Below are 21155 nucleotides of genomic sequence, written 5' to 3' on the forward strand. Positions count from 1 at the left end.
GGATAATAAACTATTTTATATAGCTTTAGGCTTAACTTTGAGCAAGGGCACATTAAAAAGTAGATTTTCCCAGTTCCCATGATTCTCAGTTTGCTTTTGAAATTGCTGAGAGTAAAAAGAGATGGAGCCTAGATGACAACTAGCTGTGATCAGCTATTTTAATGCTCAGATAACCTGGTTGCATATTTCTATACTAAAAACATACCAATGAGGGTCAGGGTTGTTTGCCCAAACTTAGCTGTTAATTGCAAGAATGCATTTTTATAGAAACGTTAAAACTGATTTTATATTAAAAGAACTGCTTCTAGAACATTGTCACAAAAGAGCTCTGTCTCCTCCCCCAGCAAAAAAATGTTTTTAGAGGAACAGAGGACAGCTACAACTATATAGAGACATGTTCAAATATTTCCATTCATGCAGGCAACATTTCATTATAGAAGGCTATTGTGTTTGAAAAGCAAAAATGTATAATTTTTCTTGGCCTACTTTATGTTCTGAGATTGTGTCCAAACTCTTCCAAGTCTGTATGGAAATGTATTATCTGTCTTAAAATAGGTCTAGTCTTAGATAATGTTCTACTAAATAGTAATACTGTAGATTAAATAGATATATCTATTTATCACCGACAGGTAAACCCCTTGACAACATGCTGAAGTATTCTTTCTTGGCCACTCAGCATTTCTCGAAATTGGTTTGTTTTTTTTAGCACAAGTAGCAAAATGCATAAAGACAAAGATAATAAAGACTCAATTTGCAGTGCACTGCAAATTGAGTCTTTATTATCTTTGTTATTCACTGTAAATAAGTTAAAAACATTGTTCTAAATGTACTGGCAACAGTCTTTCAATAGCCTGAATAACTTCTTCCAACAGGTAAACAATTAAGCAAGAGGTGTCAAAAAGAAATCAAGTTGCTGGAAAATGAAATCTGCAAGTATCTTATGTTTTATCTTAAAGTAGGGTTCTTTTCATTGACCATTTTTATTAAGCAGTTGCATACATCGGCACATGTATTTATTATAGGAAGCAATAATAAAAGTCCAGTGAGTTTACTAATCCCCACTACAAACCTTTATGCTTAAATGGTTTTGAATGAAAATAGCATCACATGGCAAACTGAAGTGCAGAACATGAATTTGAATTGCTAACTTTAAGTGCTTATTCACTAAGCTTGAGCCTACGTGTTGTGATATGATTTGTAGGCCCTGGCCCAGTGATTCACCTATAACACGCAGTTTGATAAATACCGGTAAACTCCTTGTGGTTATCCCTTAATATCAGATAGCAGTTTGGGCTCGAACGTTACCCTTTTATATACTTACGCTGTATATTACATTTCACGTTTAATAATAAAGGCTCCTTAACGGTAGAGGTAGCAGTGGCAGATTCAATATCTCAATGTTAAGAATCTCAAAGACATATACCATTAACAAATTATTTGAAAAATTGGTATGCGTGCCTTTTCAGCATAATTCAATATATAAATAAAAATAGTCAATGAAAACACTGAGACTTCTTGCCAGTACACTAATTAACAATGCTCTGTTTAAGGGAAAACAAGAGGAGCATTCACACTACCTAAGGGAGCTCGAAACATCTCCCTGTCTGAGTCAAGGGGCTCTAAAAACACTGTTGGTAAGTGACATCACAGATCTCAGAAGATCTGTGATGGTCGTACTGTAGTTGACAGTGGTCCAAGCTCTTAGAATGGTTTCGACAAGCGTTTTGGCCACAGATGTTCACTTTTCATATGCTTAAATAATGTATGCACAGTATGGGAGATTGTTGGTGTTTTACAAGGCCAGTGTTCTTTCTTTGGGAATCTTCAGAATCGATTGGCTTATTGTATTGACTAAAAATATGTTCCCAACAGTTGACTTTTCACGGCTTATTGTCACTTCAAGTAGGTGAAGTTTGTTGTTAAACAAAACTGAGAGATTTCTGTATAATTAATTTCAATGCAGCTTTCATTATAAAGTATTTTTTTTTTATTTGCTTGTTACCCACATCCACTTTCCATTTATATATATCTTGTACATGTACTTTTACTGTAATTTTATGGGAAATTGAAACAAAAGAATTATTAAGTTATTGTTCCTCTTGTGGTGGCTTCTAATGTGTCCTGGCTCCCCTTTAAGGTGGAGGAGAAGGAAAATGTCAGGAAATATTGATACTGTTGCCTCTGTCGATACAGATTCCCAGGGTAAATTAAATTTAATTTAATTCAAATATCTAACATCTGTGAGAGTGACACTCTTCAAGTACTTTGCGTTAAAAGAACAGTAAGGAAATTAACGTTGGCCTTGATAACTATAAACAAGTTGCTTTGATTCTTGTGAACTGTGCAAAATTATTGAACCACCATATGAAAAATGAACATTGTTTTTCTACCCTGTTATTTTCATGAGGACTTCTGAAAATAACAAGCTCATCTGCGTTTGTTACAAGTTCTTTTTTTCTCCTTAGGAAAACAAGAAAATCAGTGTTAACTTGTCACAAACCAATGCATTAATTGTATTTTATCTTCCCTTCAAGCTTTCTGCAGGTTCTGTAATTTTCTTTCTCCCAACGTTTGCATTTTTTATTTCATAATGCTATACTAACCTTAGCTTTTTTCTTTGTTTGTATGTTTGTTTTGTCTCTACTCCCTCCATGATTACAACACATGCATAGGTTACTTAAAGATGTTTGACATCCCCCCTGGTGCTAGACATGTGTTTATCCAAGAAGACGAGGCTTCTCCTCACATTCTTGGTAAGTTGTTCACTCCTGGAGGTTGTTGGCTTTTTTCCTAAATGTTAATAGAAACCATCGAAACGTTTTGAAAATATTTAGGGAATTAAAAAAAAGTGTACATCATTGTAAAATGTGTTCAAGCATTTTATTATTGCATGGCCATCCCATACATTTTACAATATAAACACTTCTATTGTTTAATATTTCTGATTCATGAACATGTGTTGGACTTAATACATTGTTCATACTTTGTATTTTATTGTGCGTACAAACCATAGATAGCTGCGCTATTCCAAACTGAAAAATGATTAATATGTGTTTTAGTGTTAAAATTAATGTATATGAATAAGACCATCTTGCTGTTTTAGATGATTTAAATAGATTTAGTTAGAATTTGATAATTCTCATTGCTTTATCTTATCATTTTTGAAAACGTACCTAGGAACTGTCCAGGTTTTATCCGTAGTCTCCAGGTGAAGCTCCCCCCCCCCCTCTTTTCCTCCCACTCATGACTGTCTAGGGCAGGGGTGTCCAAGTTTTCTCTGCAGTGGGCCACTTCATCAGAATTGTATACGTGCGAGGGCCGCACTCATTTTTCACTGTGAGAAAATATGGCCTTTAATAAAATATGCAGATTAAAATAAAGTAAATGACACAAAACCTTTACTTTTCCTCTCACTGATTTCTGAGCCTAGAAAGGTTTGTGACTGCAAATTCAGGATAATTAAAAATGAAATAGTTCTATTTATTCTAGGGATGCACCAAAATGAAAATTCTGGACCAAAACATTTACGGTTCACTTAGCCAAACCCGAAAATGACCCCCCACCTTTAAAAATAATAATAAAAACTCACATTTTTAATAAAAGTAGGTAACACACCACAATTGGACCAAAAAATTAGCAATATGACTTGGCATGATAGGAGTGTGATTGCTAACAGCAATCACACTCCTATCATACCCAGGCAACCAGTAAATGCTGGTACCTAGGCATGATGGGACTGTGCTTGCTGTGATTGCTGTTAGCAATCACACTCCTATCATGCCAAGTCAGCCAGTACATGCTGGTACAGGGTGGCTGTAAGTGATGTGTAGACCCCATACTGCTGGCAGCATCAATACACAAGGGGGGCAGCTAGCTAGGTTTCAGCATGTACTGGCTGACTTGGCATGATAGGAGTGTGATTGCTAACAGCAATCACAGTCCCATCATGCCTAGGTTCCAGCACTTACACATCCATGCTATCACACACACACACTCATTCATTCACAGATTCATTCCCTCAATCATGCATACTCATTCAAACACCCTCCCCACCCCCTTACCTGCACTGCAGCTCCTCGATGCCGCTCACAGACTTCAGCAGAGGGCGCGGCCTCCCTCTGCGTTCTCTGGTACTGCACAGAGGAAGCAGGACTGGAGCAGAGTCATGTGATGTCACGTGAACTCTGCTAGGTTCCGCTTCTTCTATGCAGTACAGAAGACCCTCCCACAGGTAAGTAGCAGGGCTCGAGGTGCGGCCCCCGTAAGATCGGTTGCCCTGGCTGCCGATCTTACGCGGGCCGCACCTCGAGGTCTCGCGGGCCGCATTTGGCCCGCGGGCCGCATGTTGGACGCCCCTGGTCTAGGGAAAGCAATTACCCTAAGCATGGCTAGTCCCCAATTCAGCTCCATCCAGACTACCACTAGTGCCACTCACTCACAAAGGCACTCTCCCTGAAGAGGGAGACTCAAGGTAGCCTGCCCAGGAAAGTTCACAGATATGTTGTGAAGTAAACAAAGTAAAGTTCTAGTAAATGGTTGTATAAACAATGACGGAGTCTCTTTCCATAGCTTTCATATTATACATAAGTGATAAATTAGCAATAACAATGTCAAAGAATGTCAAGGACTCTATAGTGACAGGGTCTGTTCCCCAGGACTGGCGCATAGCAAATGTTGTGCCAATATTCAAAAAGGGGACAAAAAGTGACCCGGGGAATTATAGGCCTGTTAGTTTAACTTCTGTTGTGTGTAAACTGTTTGAGGGTTTCCTAAGAGATGCTATTTTGGAGTATCTCAATGAAAATAAGTGTATGACTCCATATCAGCATGGGTTTACAAGGGATCGGTCCTGTCAAACTAACCTGATCAGCTTTTATGAGGAGGTGAGCTCAAGACTGGATCGGGGTGAATCGCTGGATGTCGTATATCTTGATTTTTCCAAAGCATTTGATACGGTGCCACATAAAAGGCTGGTACATAAAATGAGAATGCTTGGGCTGGGGGAGAATGTGTGTATGTGGGTAAGTAACTGGCTCAGTGATAGGAAACAGAGGGTGGTTATTAATGGTACATACTCTGAGTGGGTTACTGTTGCTAGTGGGGTACCACAGGGGTCAGTTTTGGGTCCTATTCTTTTTAATATATTTATTAATGACCTTGTAGAGGGATTGTATAGTAAAGTATCAATCTTTGCAGACGATACTAAGCTCTGTAACGTGGTTAACACAATAGAGGACAGTGCACGATTACAAATGGATCTGCATAGGTTGGAGGCTTGGGCTGGGATGTGGCAGATGAGGTTCAACACAGATAAATGTAAGGTTATGCACATGGGGAAGAAAAATCCAGGCTGGGAATATGTATTAAATGGGAAAACACTGGGGACGACTGACATGGAAAAGGACTTAGGAGTTTTAGTTAACAGTAAATTTACCTGTAGCAACCAGTGTCAGGCAGCTGCTGCTAAGGCAAATAAAATCATGGGGTGCATCAAAAGGGGCATAGATGCCCACGACAAGGAAATAATTCTACCACTGTACAAGTCACTAGTCAGACCACACATGGAATACTGTGTACAGTACTGGGCACCAGTGTACAAGAAAGATATAGTGGAGCTGGAGAGGGTTCAAAGACGGGCAACCAGAGTAATAAGGGGAATGGGAGGACTACAGTACCCAGAAAGATTATCAGAATTAGGGTTATTTAGTTTGGAAAAAAGACGGCTTAGGGGGGATTTAATAACTATGTATAAATATATAAGGGGACAGTACAGAGATCACTCCCAGGACCTATTTATACCCAGGACTGTATCTATAACAAGGGGACATCCTCTACGGTTGGAGGAAAGAAGGTTTCTACACCAGCACAGACGGGGGTTCTTTACAGTAAGAGCGGTGAGATTATGGAACTCTCTGCCAGAGGAAGTGGTTATGGCAAACTCAATAAAAGAGTTCAAAAGGAGCCTGGACGTGTTTCTTGAAAGCAATAATATTACAAGTTATGGATATTAGATTAATAGGGACAGAACGTTGATCCAGGGATTTATTCTGATTGCCATATTTGGAGTCGGGAAGGAATTTTCCCCCTGGTATGGGGCAATTGGCATCTGCTTCATAAGGGTTTTTTTTGCCTTCCTCTGGATCAACACAGTAGGGACACAATATGTATATAGGTTGAACTTGATGGACTTTGGTCTTTTTTCAACCTTATGAACTATGTTACCAGACATTTTAATGGCTGCTTCCAGTACTAGCAACAGCTTAATAAATACCATGTCCCTCTTTGGGTAGATAGATAGTGGCTGATTTTTTATGTACATGAAAGGGATAGGGTGGGGGGGAGATACAAAGAAAGGAAGTTAGGAAAACTGGTATGGAGTGATGGATACTGTTGAATAATATGAAAAGGGGGAGGAGTTTGTCTTTATGTAAAGTCCTGCCTAAAGGCCACACTGCGGGAGAATATATGTGAGGGAAATGATAATGTGGAGTCATTATGGGTAGAAATATATGGAAAGAAAAATAATAAAATACTGATCGGGGTTTGCTATAAGCCACCAAATATAATGGAAGCAGCAGAAGATCAATTATTAAAGCAAATAAACAAGGCAGCAAATCACAATGAGGTGGTTATTATGGGGGACTTTAACTATCCCGACATAAACTGGGAAACCGAGACCTGTGAATCTCATAAAGGAAACCGGTTTCTGACTATAAGTAAGGATAATTATCTGTCCCAAATGGTACAGGACCCGACCAGAGGGGGCGCCCTACTGGACTTAATATTAACCAACAGACCTGACAGAGTAACTAATGTGCAGGTCAGGGGGCATCTAGGAAATAGTGATCACAATATAATACATAATAACTTGTCCTTCAATAAGGGAACTCTTAGAGGAGCCACAAGAACTATGAACTTTAGGAAGGCAAAGTTTGATCAACTAAGAGAAACCCTTAACACTGTAAATTGGGAAAATGTCCTCAAAAACAAGAGTACAGACACTCAATGGGAGATTTTTAAGAATATCTTAAATTCTCACTGTGAAAGGTACATACCGTATGGGAATAAAAGAATCAGGAACAAGAGAAAACCAATGTGGATAAATAAAAATGTAAAGGGGGCAATAAATGCCAAAAAAAAAGGCATTTAAGCTACTAAAACAGGAAGGCAGTGAGGAAGCACTAAAAAGCTATCGGGGGAAAAAATAAAATATATAAAAATCAGATAAAAGCAGCAAAAGTGGAGACAGAAAGACTCATTGCCAAAGAGAGTAAAACAAACCCCAAAATGTTCTTTAACTATATAAATAGTAAAAAGGTTGAAAATGAAAGCGTTGGCCCCTTAAAAAGTAATGAGGGAGAAGTTATAGACGGGGATCAGGAAAAAGCTAATCTATTAAATATATTCTTCTCTGCTGTATTCACAGAGGAAAATGAAATGCCAGGTAATATACAGCAGGATGAGATAAATGCCCCAGTAAAATGTCGCCTGTCTAACCCAGGAAGAAGTGCAGTGCCGTCTAAAAAAAATCAAAATAGACAAATCACCAGGTCCAGATGGCATTCACCCCCGCGTTCTAAGGGAGTTAAGTAATGTAATAGACAGACCCCTATTTCTAATATTCAAGGACTCTATAGTGACAGGGTCTGTTCCCCAGGACTGGCGCATAGCAAATGTTGTGCCAATATTCAAAAAGGGGACAAAAAGTGACCCGGGGAATTATAGGCCTGTTAGTTCAACTTCTGTTGTGTGTAAACTGTTTGAGGGTTTCATAAGAGATGCTATTTTGGAGTATCTCAATGAAAATAAATGTATGACTCCATATCAGCATGGGTTTACAAGGGATCCGTCCCAGCAAACTTACCTGATCAGCTTTTATGAGGAGGTGAGCTCAAGACTGGATCGAGGTGAATCGCTGGATGTCGTATATCTTGATTTTTCCAAAGCATTTGATACGATGCCACATAAAAGGCTGGTACATAAAATGAGAATGCTTGGGCTGGGGAGAATGTGTGTATGTGGGTAAGTAACTGGCTCAGTGATAGGAAACAGAGGGTGGTTATTAATGGTACATACTCTGAGTGGGTGACTGTTGCTAGTGGGGTACCACAGGGGTCAGTTTTGGGTCCTATTCTTTTTAATATATTTATTAATGACCTTGTAGAGGGATTGTATAGTAAAGTATCAATCTTTGCAGACGATACTAAGCTCTGTAACGTGGTTAACACAATAGAGGACAGTGCACGATTACAAATGGATCTGCATAGGTTGGAGGCTTGGGCTGGGATGTGGCAGATGAGGTTCAACACAGATAAATGTAAGGTTATGCACATGGCGAAGAAAAATCCAGACTGGGAATATGTATTAAATGGGAAAACACTGGGGACGACTGACATGGAAAAGGACTTAGGAGTTTTAGTTAACAGTAAATTTACCTGTAGCGACCAGTGTCAGGCAGCTGCTGCTAAGGCAAATAAAATCATGGGGTGCATCAAAAGGGGCATAGATGCCCACGACAAGGAAATAATTCTACCACTGTACAAGTCACTAGTCAGACCACACATGGAATACTGTGTACAGTACTGGGCACCAGTGTACAAGAAAGATATAGTGGAGCTGGAGAGGGTTCAAAGACGGGCAACCAGAGTAATAAGGGGACTGGGAGGACTACAGTACCCAGAAAGATTATCAGAATTAGGGTTATTTAGTTTGGAAAAAAGACCGTTTAGGGGGGACTTAATAACTATGTATAAATATATAAGGGGGCAGTACAGAGATCACTCCCAGGACCTATTTATACCCAGGACTGTATCTATAACAAGGGGACATCCTCTACGGCTGGAGGAAAGAAGGTTTCTACACCAGCACAGACGGGGGTTCTTTACAGTAAGAGCGGTGAGATTATGGAACTCTCTGCCAGAGGAAGTGGTAATGGTAAACTCAATAAAAGAGTTCAAAAGGAGCCTGGACGTGTTTCTTGAAAGCAATAATATTGCTTGTTATGGATATTAGATTAATAGGGACAGAACGTTGATCCAGGGATTTATTCTGATTGCCATATTTGGAGTCGGGAAGGAATTTTCCCCCTGGTATGGGGCAATTGGCATCTGCTTCATAAGGGTTTTTTGCCTTCCTCTGGATTAACACAGTAGGGACACAATATGTATATAGGTTGAACTTGATGGACTTTGGTCTTTTTTCAACCTTATGAACTATGTTACTATGTAATAGAATATTGTGTAATCAGAGAGCTATAGCAAGAAACATATTGAGGTATGGAAGAAGACAGTTGGTTCACATCATATAAAATATCTTATATACAGTAAATCATATTAAGCAGGGCTGTCTTTAACATGAGGCAAATGTACAGCTGCCCCAGGTCCAGTCATTCCTGGGGGCCCAAACAGAGCCAGTCCTTACATGAGTCCTGTGGTGTCCATGGGACCCAGGCAGCATTTTGACAGGGGTGGAAATTAGGGTGTCTGAAAGACAATTATGATGACAATTTTTGGTTTTCGCCAACCTATCAGCTCAGGGGGAGAAAATGAGAAAAGGTAGAGATAGGGAAAAGCGCAAGAAACAAGAGATAGAGGAGGAGAGATCAAGAGAAAGAGGAGAGATGGGATAACAAAATACTGTTTGATTTAATTTGGATGATTTTGAGGCTGACATATTTATTTTTATTTTTTAACTTGCGTTGGGAGAGGGCAGCATTTAATCCTTGGACCCAGGCAGCACAATGCACTGGGCCAAAAGCAGCTGCCCCTTGAGTCCGCAACAATCCCTGAAAGAAATTGCGTCTTGCACATCTGTTTCGGGTCACTTGCTAGGCCCCCACCATTCATTTACTATGCAATCAGGTTGGGCAAGTGGCACAGTCACCCACTGGTGCAAGCAAGCCTGGTCTATCCATCCATGTTGCTAGGGAGCACAGGGGTGGGGGTTGGCAAGCAAAAGCTTACCCAGGGTCAAATCAAGATAGCCCTTATAATAAGAGGTGATGAACAGTGGGATATGTAGGATAAATAGGGTAAAATAAATAATTAAAGAAAGGAAAGCATGTCGCGTCTTCAAATGCAATAATGATTTTGGCTTCTGTGCACCTATCACTCCAATGACATACAGTTGTGATCAAAAGTTTGCATACCCTTGAAGAATTGGTAATATATGTACCATTTTTTAAAAAAAAAAAAAGAGTAAGCAGGCAAAATACATTTCTTTAATTTCTAATTCTATTCATATTTAGCTGTAGGTTATAACCAATTGGCACAATCATAAAACAAAACATGACAAAAAAATGAAATGACCCCTATTCAAAAGTCTGCATACCCCTAGTTATTAATGCTGTGTATTGCCCCCTTTAGCAGACTTGTGTAATAGTTGTCTATGAGGTCCCAAATTCTTGCAGGTGGTATAGATGCCCATTCGTCATGGCAAAATTCCTCCAGGTCATGCAAAATCTTTGGTCGTCTTGCATGAACCGCACGTTCCCCAGAGTGGCTCGATCATATTAAGGCCAGGAGACTGCGATGACCACTCCAAAACATTCACCTATTTCTGCTGTAACCACTGGAGGATCAACTTGGCCTTGTGCTTAGGGTGATTGTCGTACTGGAAAGTCCAGTATTGTCCCCTGCGCAGCTTTCGTGCAGAAGAATGCAAATTGTCTGCCAGTATTTTCTGATAACATGCTGCATTCATCAAGTTTCACAAGATCCCCTGTGTGTTTAGCGCCCACACAACCACAAAATATCAGTGAGCCATCACCATGCTTCCCCTCTGCAAACAGTGCTTATGGTTGTGACCTTAAAGCTCTATTTTGGTCTTGTCACTCCAAATTACAGTGTGTCAGAAGCTGTGAGGAATGTCAAGGTGTTGTCGGGCATATTGTAACCAGGCTTTTTTGTGGCATTGACGCAGTAAAGGCTCCTTTCTGGCAACTCGACCATGTAGCTCATTTTTGTTCAAGTATTATTGTATTGTGCTCCCTGAAAGAACCTGTGGGTTTTTGTACCCTGAACAATTCTTCTGGCAGTTGTGGCTGAAATGTTTCTTGGTCTATTTGACCTTGGCTTGGTATCAAGAAATCCCTGAATTTTCCACTTCTCAATAAGTGCTTGAACAGTACTGACTGACATTTTCAAGGCTTTGGATATCTTTTTATATCCTCTTTCACCTTCATAAAGTTTCATTACCTTGTTATGCGAGTCTTTTGACAGTTCTTTTCTGCTCCCCATGGCTCAGTATCTAACCTGCTCAGTGCATAAACATGAGAGCTAACTCATTGCCTATACACGGGCACTAATTGCAGTTTAAAAAAAGACAGCTGTGGGAAATGAACCTTTAATTGCCATTTCAACCCATGTGTGTCTCCTTGTGTGTCTGTAACAAGGCCAAACATTCAAGGGTATGTAAACTTTTTTACAGGGCCATTTGGGTGATATCTGTTATCATTATGATTTAAAAAGGATCCAAACAACTATGTGATAATAAATGGCTTCATATGATCACTAGTCTCAAATAAGAGTTTGTTTGCATGATCAAAATCAATTCCAACCTTTCACAATTTCTGCCAGGGTGTGCAAACTTTTGAGCACAATTTTATTTCATTAAATGAGTAGCTTAAATGCATAACATTCCTTAACATGAATGACTTAACTTAAGATCACTTATGAAATGCTGTTTTCCTTGGTAGCCATCAAGAACCAGGCTACTGGGCACTACATACTGAATGGCAAGGGTGACGAAGCCAAGTCACGGTCTTTCATTGACCTTGGTGTAGAATGGGAATATATTCTTGAAGATGACATTGAAACTATACACACCGATGGACCTTTGCATGATGCAGTCGTAGTACTGGTATGTTAATTGTGGATATTTCAGTATAATGTTTTCATTTGTTCCAGGGGGACAATGAACAAAGATTTGTATTCCAGCACATATTATCCTGTGTTTTGTTGTATTTGCAAATTATTCGGGTTAGTGGGACAAACAGATTGATATGTCAAAATTAAAATACCTTCTGATAATATTTTTTCTAATTTCTTTTTCCTTTAAACTTTTATCACTGGGATGTCCACATTAATTTAGATGGATAGAGACAATAATTATTAATGAACGTGTTTAAGGTATGACTTAAGAACTTGTTGTGGGGGAAATGTGTTTTTAGTTTGTTCTTTGAAAGTAATAGTTTCCATGTGGTTCGAGAATATTTACATTATCATTATTTAGTAATGTTCTAATTTTGCTTTGTTTTATTTAAGGTAATACCTCAAGAGAATGACACTAAATCAAGTATAACATACAAGTACATTATTCATGAAGACTCTGTGCCTACAATAAGCAATAACAATGTACTTCAAGATGAAGCAGACACTTTTGAGTGGGCCTTGAAGAGTTGGTCTCAGTGCTCGAAAGCATGTGGCGGAGGTAAATATTTGGTCAAAAATATTTCTATAAACTATTAACAAATGATAGAAATATAAATATTTATATCATATATCATAAGAACAATTCTAAATTAACACTCTGGACCATGAATATGAAATCCTAGGCAAAAAGTCAAGAGCGAAAATAACCTATTATTTTCTGGATTATTTTTGTAATCCAGTCAGAAAGAGCTAACAAATATCGGTCTGGGGGTATTCCATGAAAATGGCCTAGTTGCATAGCAAAGACAACTGCAGAAGTGCCCACTATAATTTTTTTTTCATTCAATGGTACAAAGGACCAAGAGGGCCCAACTCTTGCAATATTACAATCTAGTCGGTAGTTAAAGGGGAAGTGAAACAATAGGAAAAAGGCCGACTGGATCAAGTTAGGTGATCAAGTTAGGATGATCTGTAGAGGTTGTTGGTCAGTCAGTTGCTTTAATAGGATGCTGGCGGAGTCTTAGGAAGAAAGCTTGTATGCTTCTCACCAAAAAGTTTTTTTTTTTAAAAAAGTTGTGTACGAGGGGGAAACCTGATGAAACGGGGTAGGAAATTCCAGAGAAGGGTTACAGCACATGTGAAAGTCATGAGATGAACAAAGTGGGCGATTAGGAGTGCATTTGGAATAGAGAGTAGAGATGTAGGCAGTGCAGAGTTGTTAAGGGCTCTGTAGGTCAGGGTCAGAAGTTTGAATTTGATTCTGGAGAATTTGGTACAGTGAAGCAGCAGATGAGGAACACTGATAGATAAAGATTAGTCTAGCTGCAGTGTTAAGGATAGATGGGAGCAGTAGAAGGGTGGAGAGGCGGAGACCAGTTATTAGGGAGTTGTATTAATCCAGACTGGATATCACAACAAAAGAGGCAAATACTGGACTTGTCAGATTGAGACTCATGCACTAAAAGAAAAAATTAGACAGATCGAGGTGCAAAAACTTGCATCTTGGAATCTCTGAAGCTGTAAAGCCAGATGACCTGAAACACCCTGTGATTGAATACTTCTCTGTAGTATTACCAGTGTCACGGACTGGGTCCAAACAGATGACTGAACGACCCAGCGCGCCCGAAGATTATATGCAGGAGTCACAGTGCAGTAGTGGAGTTGGACAGGGCCTGGTTGCAGGGCGACCACACTCACCCAGGAGTTGAGTACCTAGGGTTGTGCAGCCAAACACCAGCGCCCTGATATAGCAGCGGTTGAAGTCCAGAATGAAGTAAAGTGATATCCTGCAGGCACCCTGGAGCAGGCATGAAACATATCACTAGAATCACGTGCAGGATGCTGCAGGCAGGGAGTATGGAAGCTAAGCAAAGGATATAGCAGAAACATAACAAGCAAGGGACAGGGAGACCAGGCACGAAACATAACCAGACAAGACATACATATTACAGGGCACTACAGTGACCCAGACAAGGAATAAACATTACTAGACAAGATATACATGATACAGGGCACAACAAAGGACAGGGAAGAAGGCAAGGAACACAGGGGAAGGAGTGAGGAGCCGGAATCCTCGGACGCTTCTCCTTTAAACAAGGATAGGCCATATTAACTAGGACAAAGGGAGAGGAGAGAGGAACCAGAATCCTCAGACGATACAAGGAAGAAGGGCAAAGGTACATAAGAGACAGACAAACATGAATACAGAAACTAGCCTAAGACTGTTTGATAACAATTGGAGATTCCGTCACATCATATGGCCATAGTATGCTTAGCCCACCACTACGCCAAAGTACTCCAATGACGGTGGGTCCTAACGCTAATCCCTGCTGACAGTGGTACGAAACAAACCAAACATGTAATCAAAACACATAGAACTGAGACATACCTTAGACTGTAGACTGAGACCAACAGAACACACGGGTGGAGCACACCTTATAAAGGAAACAGAGCTGAAGCAAAGAGCTGAAGCAGAAGCAAGGAAATCCAGGAATGGATCGAAGCAAAACAGGGAAACAAACTAGACAGATATGCAGCTCCGCAGCCTGGGCAGAACGTGACAGTATACCCCTCCGAATGAGCGGCCTCCGGACGCGAACAGAAACAGCAATAGAAGGAAGGCCCGCTCTGACGGGAGAACTGAAGAAACAAGTCAACCCAGGAACCAGCATACGAAGTCTGAAAAACTTAGGAGTCCTTCGATGACCAGCACTGCCGCTTAGCAGACCAATCTCCTCGAAAGCAGGAATCAGGATATCTGAACAGGAATGAGGAAGTTGTCTCTAGTGGATTTTCTGGGACGAGTGAAGGTATCCTCCACCACTTGGCTGGTTGCAGTAAACCTATAGCGATGGAACTGTGTCTTTGCCTGGGGGAACTTCTCGTAGCCACCTTTAAGAGCGACCGCTGGCGACCAGCACTACCACTTTGCTGGCTGGAGTCACCACGTACGGATTCCCTGGTCTAAATGCAGGTCCTCTTCATAACAGGGGTAGGAGAACAGGAACACAGTGGACTTTTAGGTCCAGACGAAGGCAAGGCAGATAAGCCCACTTGACAGGGCCAACACGACAGGTAACCCACTTGCTGGGCAGACACGACAGGTAACCCACTTGCTGGGCAGACACGACAGGTAACCCACTTGCTGGGCAGACACGGCAGGTAGCCCACTTGCTGGGCAGACACGGCAGGTTGCCCACTTGCAGGGCAGACACGGCAGGTTGCCCACTTGCAGGGCACTCAACCAGGGTAGCCTGGATGCAGGCACTCATACTGAGAGTCCACTAGTGGGGCTGGCCGCAACTCAGGAAACCCTCTTTCAGGGTACATGGCAGGAAACCCCTTTTGGTGGGGTGCACACGACAGGAAACCCCTTTTGGTGGGGTGCACACGACAGGAAACCCCTTTTGGTGGGGTGCACACGACAGGAAACCCCTTTTGGTGGGGTGAACACGACAGGAAACCCCTTTTGGTGGGGTGAACACGACAGGAAACCCCTTTTGGTGGGGTGCATGATAGGCGGCCCTCTGGCCGGGCTGGAATGCTGCAGACTCCACTCCGCGAACTCCTGGCCGTTTGCCTGCGGCCATTGTCACGGACTGGGTCCAAACAGATGACTGAAAGGACCCAGCGCGCCCGAAGTCTTTTAAAGTCTCATACAAAGGGAGGCGTGGTTTACTCCTCCTGACCTGAGCTGACATCAGTTGGTCGGGGGGCATGGCCACCTCGTGTGATGTCACAACTGGTGCTGAAATTCACTCACAACTCACTGTGAATGTGGCTGGCTGTTCCTCTTACTACTTGGCATTTCCTACATTTTGAATTCTTGCGTACCAACTCCTGGCTTGCCTAACGGTTATTGTGTCTCTCTGGTGGCCCCTGACTTATGGCTATTGTGACTCGACTTTGAGCTTAGTTTGTCCCTGCAATGTGGTTCCATACTACCATAGTGTCCAGCATCACATATTCCTGTGTGAAACGGTGGTGTCTCCATTTTTTAATCTGCAAGGACTGGCATTTCCAAGTGCACAAGAGATGAGAAAACATGTCCGGGAGATTATTGATATTAGTATGTACCTAATACATTAGCACATTTTTACACTCCCAATCAAAGTCAGGATCCATTTATTAAGTTTGTGAAATAAAAGAGGGGTTCTTAATCTTAGCAGGATAATTTATTCTTATTATGGATTGTGGTACAGATTCCATCTTTCTCCTATCATACGACAGGTTAATGTGAATTTCCAATATGTAATGACCCAATACTCACTATATGACACTTGGAAGTATATGAAACCTAAAGAAACAAACTACTGTTACTATTCTAATTATATTTTTAGTGTCTCCATAACTCTACAGAACGTGAAACAAGTAGAAATAGAGGTGACATAATGGTCTGACGATGTTCCTGCATTACTGCTTTCATACAAGTGCATTATCCAAAGAGACAGAATGGGCCTTGCCACCTTAATGAATCCTTATTTTATTGCAAAACATTTAGGCGCTTGTTAGAAATGCAAATAAAGGAGTACTTTAGCATAAACAATTATAGACAGAACTCCAGTGTGGCTGGGTCACAAAACTGTTGTAAGAGAACTACTGATCCAGCAAGAGACTTAAATTGGAGCAAGCGGAAAAGCTTAGTTCTAAACTTCCGTTCCAACAACACAAAAATAAAGCATACAGAGCCAGTAGCAGAGGCCATACAAGAAGTAAAAAAAACTTTGGACAATATCCGAATTGAAAAAACACATTATATAATACCACAGCTAGGCCACAGATATTTTTCACAGGGTAACAAGGGAGGTAAATTGAACAAATTGAGAAAGATGCAGGCCCAATCTAAAACTCCTTATCTGCACTCTAAAACTGAGACCTTCGTACAATTCAACCATCGCCAAGTGGTACAGATACGCCTTTAGTATCAGTATGTCTGCTGAGCAGCACTCCACCTCTAAAAAATTATTTTTTTACAGAGAAAGAAATTGGCCAAGCTTTTAAATCTTTAACACCATCCTATGGTCCCTGGACGTGACGATTTTTCCAACTACTACTAGAAAATGCTGACCTCAATGCTAACCACGGTTTCTAACAACATAAAAATGTCAGGCTTCATCTCTGCAGAAATGCTATCTGTGCATATTATCACTTTGTCCAAGCCTGGTAAAACTCCAAATATCCCTGCAAATGTTATGTTCACTTCTTTACTTAATAAAGACACTAAGCTGTATGCAAGATTGCTGATGAATAGGGTGAGTAATTTATTACGAAATCCGTGGAGGAGGACCAGGTCAGCAAATGGAGATTGACAGAATTCAAATATATAGCATGCACCAAATAGCATGGTGCGACCCCAAAAAGAGACAGAAACTTCCTGATATACTACCCACTACAGCCCTCTCACTGTGATCTGGGACTTTACATCCAAACTGGTTCTTAACAAATTGAAATAATTATAAATAATAATAAATCAGCTCAGTCCAGTACTGTCAATGTCAACAGTTGACCTAAATCTGGCAAACAAAAAAAAAATTGTAAAAATGTAAGCAGTTATTTGACAAACAAGAAATATGGGACTTTCCAACCCTGCAAACTAAACTGTGATCTGGGACTTTACATCCAGACTGCTTCTTAACAATTGGGAATAATTATAATCAGCTCAGTTTAGTACTGTCAATGTCAACACTTGACCTTAATCTGGCAAAAAATGAAGAAATGGTCAAATCTTCTGTAAGCACTTATTTGTGAAATATGGGACTTTCTAACCCTGCAAACTAATCATTTAACTATATCCGTGTCAAAGATATAATTTAGTATATACCTTACAGGGTGCCTGAAGGACCCTAATCCCCATCTCCCTTTTGTCAAGGGAGACTTCTACAAAACTGAAAGCCTTATAAATATGGTTCTACAACATTGTAAAAGCTAAAAAAATTGTCAAGCTATAATTTCTGAAACAGTGGAGAAAAGGATTTCACAGCTGACCAGTGGGTACAGGCCATTAACAATTTCTTGGGATCGTCGAAAAGCTCCAATTACCGGGAGGCTAATACGAATGTACTCTATAGAAGATACGTAGCTAAAGTTAAATAAAATATTTTCAAAAGACACAAAAGTGTGTCCAAAAGGCATTGATGTATCACACTTGGTGGCAGTGCTTACTCTTGCAAACTTTGTGGGTAGAAATATTCACACTTACCAAGAAGGTGACAGGACACCAACTAAGATCAGACCAAGTAGAATCAACTAGACAACAAGAAGACTTGCCCGTAGGCAGGGCCGGACTGGCCCACCGGGATACCGGGAAATTTCCCGGTGGGCCGGTCGCAGGAGCTGAGTGGCTGCGAGCGCCATAGGAACACAACTAGCTCATCCATGTATTCAAAAATGTTGGGTCACTGGATGGATTGAAGAGGTATCAGTCATGGTGATAAACAATCCAATTTAACCAGGTTCATTCCGGACTGTGATGCTGGCACCTCGACAACTAGAATTGATCACTCAGCCTATTTATTTTTATATCTATGGTAAATACAATGTGTACATATAGTATTTATGATATATTTGTTAAAGCTGCATCTAATTTGTTTCCTTTTCATTTGTTAGTGAAATTCAATATTTGATTTAAACCTCAGTGCCAATTTTCAAACGTAATTTGTTGACAATCAATTCCTTCAACTCACTGCTTGTCAACCATTCCCTCCTCCTAACGCTGTTGAGAATTGAGAATGTAATTTATATCAAAGGAATAATTATATAAACACGAGGAAACTGACAAAGAAAAAAAGCCGATTTTTCAAGTATTTGTTACACTGTACATTAAACAATTATATTAAGTTAAATAATTGTTAAAATGAATGATTTGGTCTACAAGTTTATTCATTAAAACACTAATATTCATATCACTGCTTTAAGGCAGCGTGCTTTTGATCTTTTATGTCTATGTCAGACAGCTGTAACTCCAAATCTAGTTGTTATGCCCATGACACTAATTTATATAAACTTAGGCTGTAGCAACTTGGTCTCATGGCGTAAAGTCAGGTATGAAACCTTTGACATGATATGGAAAAGTAGTATTTCACACAAAAATTTATGTTTGGCTTTTTTGCAAATCTGGTAAAGGTTAATATAGTGAGATAATTAAACATGCATAGTACAGCCATGTAACTATATTGAGCCTCCAATTCAGGGCACAAATGTAGACCAAGCCACTCACCTTTGTCTTTTTTTATTTAAATGGGCACTGGGTCAAGGAAGAAGGACAAATGAAATAAGAAAGGTACAGGTGAACATGAGGAATGGGGCATAGTATTCTTGTCTTTAAAGCTGCAATTGACTTTTTTTCTTTGTTTTCTTCTGCTTCAAGGCTTTCAGTACACAAAATACGGATGTCGCAGGAAAAGCGATAATAAGATGGTTCACCGGAGCTTCTGTGAAGCAAATAAGAAGCCCAAGCCAATTCGCAGGATGTGCAATCTTCAGGAGTGCACACAGCCAGTGTAAGTCCTAATTCTATTTACTGTTAAATGACTTGGAATCTGGTGAAGCTTGAAATAGATTGCACATTTTACTAGTCAGGTAACCTGATGAATGCATAGTACCAGGCACTTCTTATTGCTATATAAATAAAGCATTTACTAACTTAACCACACCAATAGCTGCTCTTCTGCTATTGCTTACTGATTTATTTTCTCATAGTTGGGTAGCAGATGAGTGGGAACACTGCACAAAAAGCTGTGGAGGTTCAGGTTATCAGATTCGAGCCGTGCGTTGCATACAACCCCTTCACGATGGTACAAATCGGTCAGTCCACAGCAAGTACTGTAACGGAGATCGTCCTGAAAGCAGAAGACCATGTAATAGGACGCCTTGCCCAGCACAATGGAAAACAGGACCTTGGTCAGAGGTACGTACAAAGGCATCTGTCATCACCTGACCACATGGTAATTTGCAGGTTCCTTTTTTTGACAAATCAATGAAAAGCGAATTAACAACGAGTACAATTTTGTTCTTATTCTAGTACTGTAAGGAAATTATAATCAGATTTAGTCTTAAAGGGTTACAAAGTGAACAGTACAAAAAAAAATATTTCACAATTTGTCTTTACTGTGGCATCCCACGTATGTAAGAATAGATTCTAGTTTAAAGCAAGTGCTTATCACCGTAGCAAGAGCATTTTTTAAACTTTGCATCACAATTGCCCTTTATACAAAATCTCTTCTTATGTTGCAAGTTATGAAAGCAAAATAATGTTTTTAGACATTGTAAACAAAAATCAACTGTACTTTTTTAGGTTGTCTAATGGAAAAAGGGTAATTGTCTAAAGTTGGATTTTGATTTAAAACGATGAATGCAGATTATGCTCAATCCTAATTCCTTGATGTTTATTGCTTTATACAATATATTAATATTTTTTTTCTTTTTCACTTGTATTTGTATAAAAATGGACCTCTTGCTGAGATTTCTCACACCCCTCAAGATTGTAAGCTTTCAAGCAGGGCTCTCTCCACCTAATGTATCGGTTTGTCTTAGTCTGTTAATTCTTGTGATACCCCTTGAATATATGTATTGTATTAAGCGCTGCGTAAACTGTTGGCGCTATATAAACAAAAGATAATAATAATATTGTGACAATAGATTTAAAGAGGAAATGCAGTGGCAACAACTAAGGCAAAATGAAACTGCAAACTGTCCTGTGGTATAAAGTTTCCAAGGCAGATAAAAATGGAGAAAAAAATCTTTAATAATCTTGCTAGACACTATACCATATTGGCTCGGATATAGGCCGCCCCCGTATATAGGCCGCACCCTAAAAAGCACCAAAAAAACATGCTGCCACTCTGTCTCCCCCCCCGAGATATGCTGCCACTGCCCCCCCGAGATATGCTGCCACTGTCCTCCTCCTTCTCCCCCCCTGAGATATGCTGCCACTGTCCTCCTCCCCCCCCCGAGATATGCTGCCACTGTCCTCCCCCCCCCCGAGATATGCTGCCACTGTCCTCCCCCCCCCCCAGATATCCTGCCACTCTGCCCCCCCCCCCCGATTTACCAGAGCAGACTCCCTGGTGTCTTGCGGGGCCGGCGGGGGACATCTACGCAATACGCGTATACAACTTCCGGTGCCGGCACTCAGTGGATGTGCCGGCACCGGAAGTTGTATACGCGTATTGCGTAGATGTCCCCCGCCGGCCCCGCAAGACACCCGGGAGTCTGCTCTGGTAAGTCTTGGGGGCAGAGGTAAAACGCATCGTGTGGACGGTCACCGGCTGCGGCGATGCGTGTAAA

At 40.6% G+C, this 21155-nt stretch overlaps 1 protein-coding gene across 1 annotated transcript in view; it reads left to right on the plus strand.

The window, feature by feature from the left end:
• LOC149278046 (A disintegrin and metalloproteinase with thrombospondin motifs 3-like) overlaps window positions 1-21155 on the plus strand; it is a 92134-nt gene that overhangs the window by 58927 nt on the left and 12052 nt on the right. The window contains exons 16-20 of the mRNA XM_089502442.1: window positions 2673-2753; window positions 11696-11859; window positions 12264-12429; window positions 19237-19369; window positions 19569-19776. Coding sequence (XP_089358568.1) covers window positions 2673-2753; window positions 11696-11859; window positions 12264-12429; window positions 19237-19369; window positions 19569-19776 — 752 coding nt within the window. The remainder of the gene's footprint in view (window positions 1-2672; window positions 2754-11695; window positions 11860-12263; window positions 12430-19236; window positions 19370-19568; window positions 19777-21155) is intronic.

Source organism: Sceloporus occidentalis, unplaced genomic scaffold (genome assembly GCF_023333645.1).
Source record: "Sceloporus occidentalis isolate IW3139 unplaced genomic scaffold, rSceOcc1.0.p SCAF_203, whole genome shotgun sequence".
Taxonomy (NCBI): Eukaryota; Metazoa; Chordata; class Lepidosauria; order Squamata; family Phrynosomatidae; genus Sceloporus; species Sceloporus occidentalis.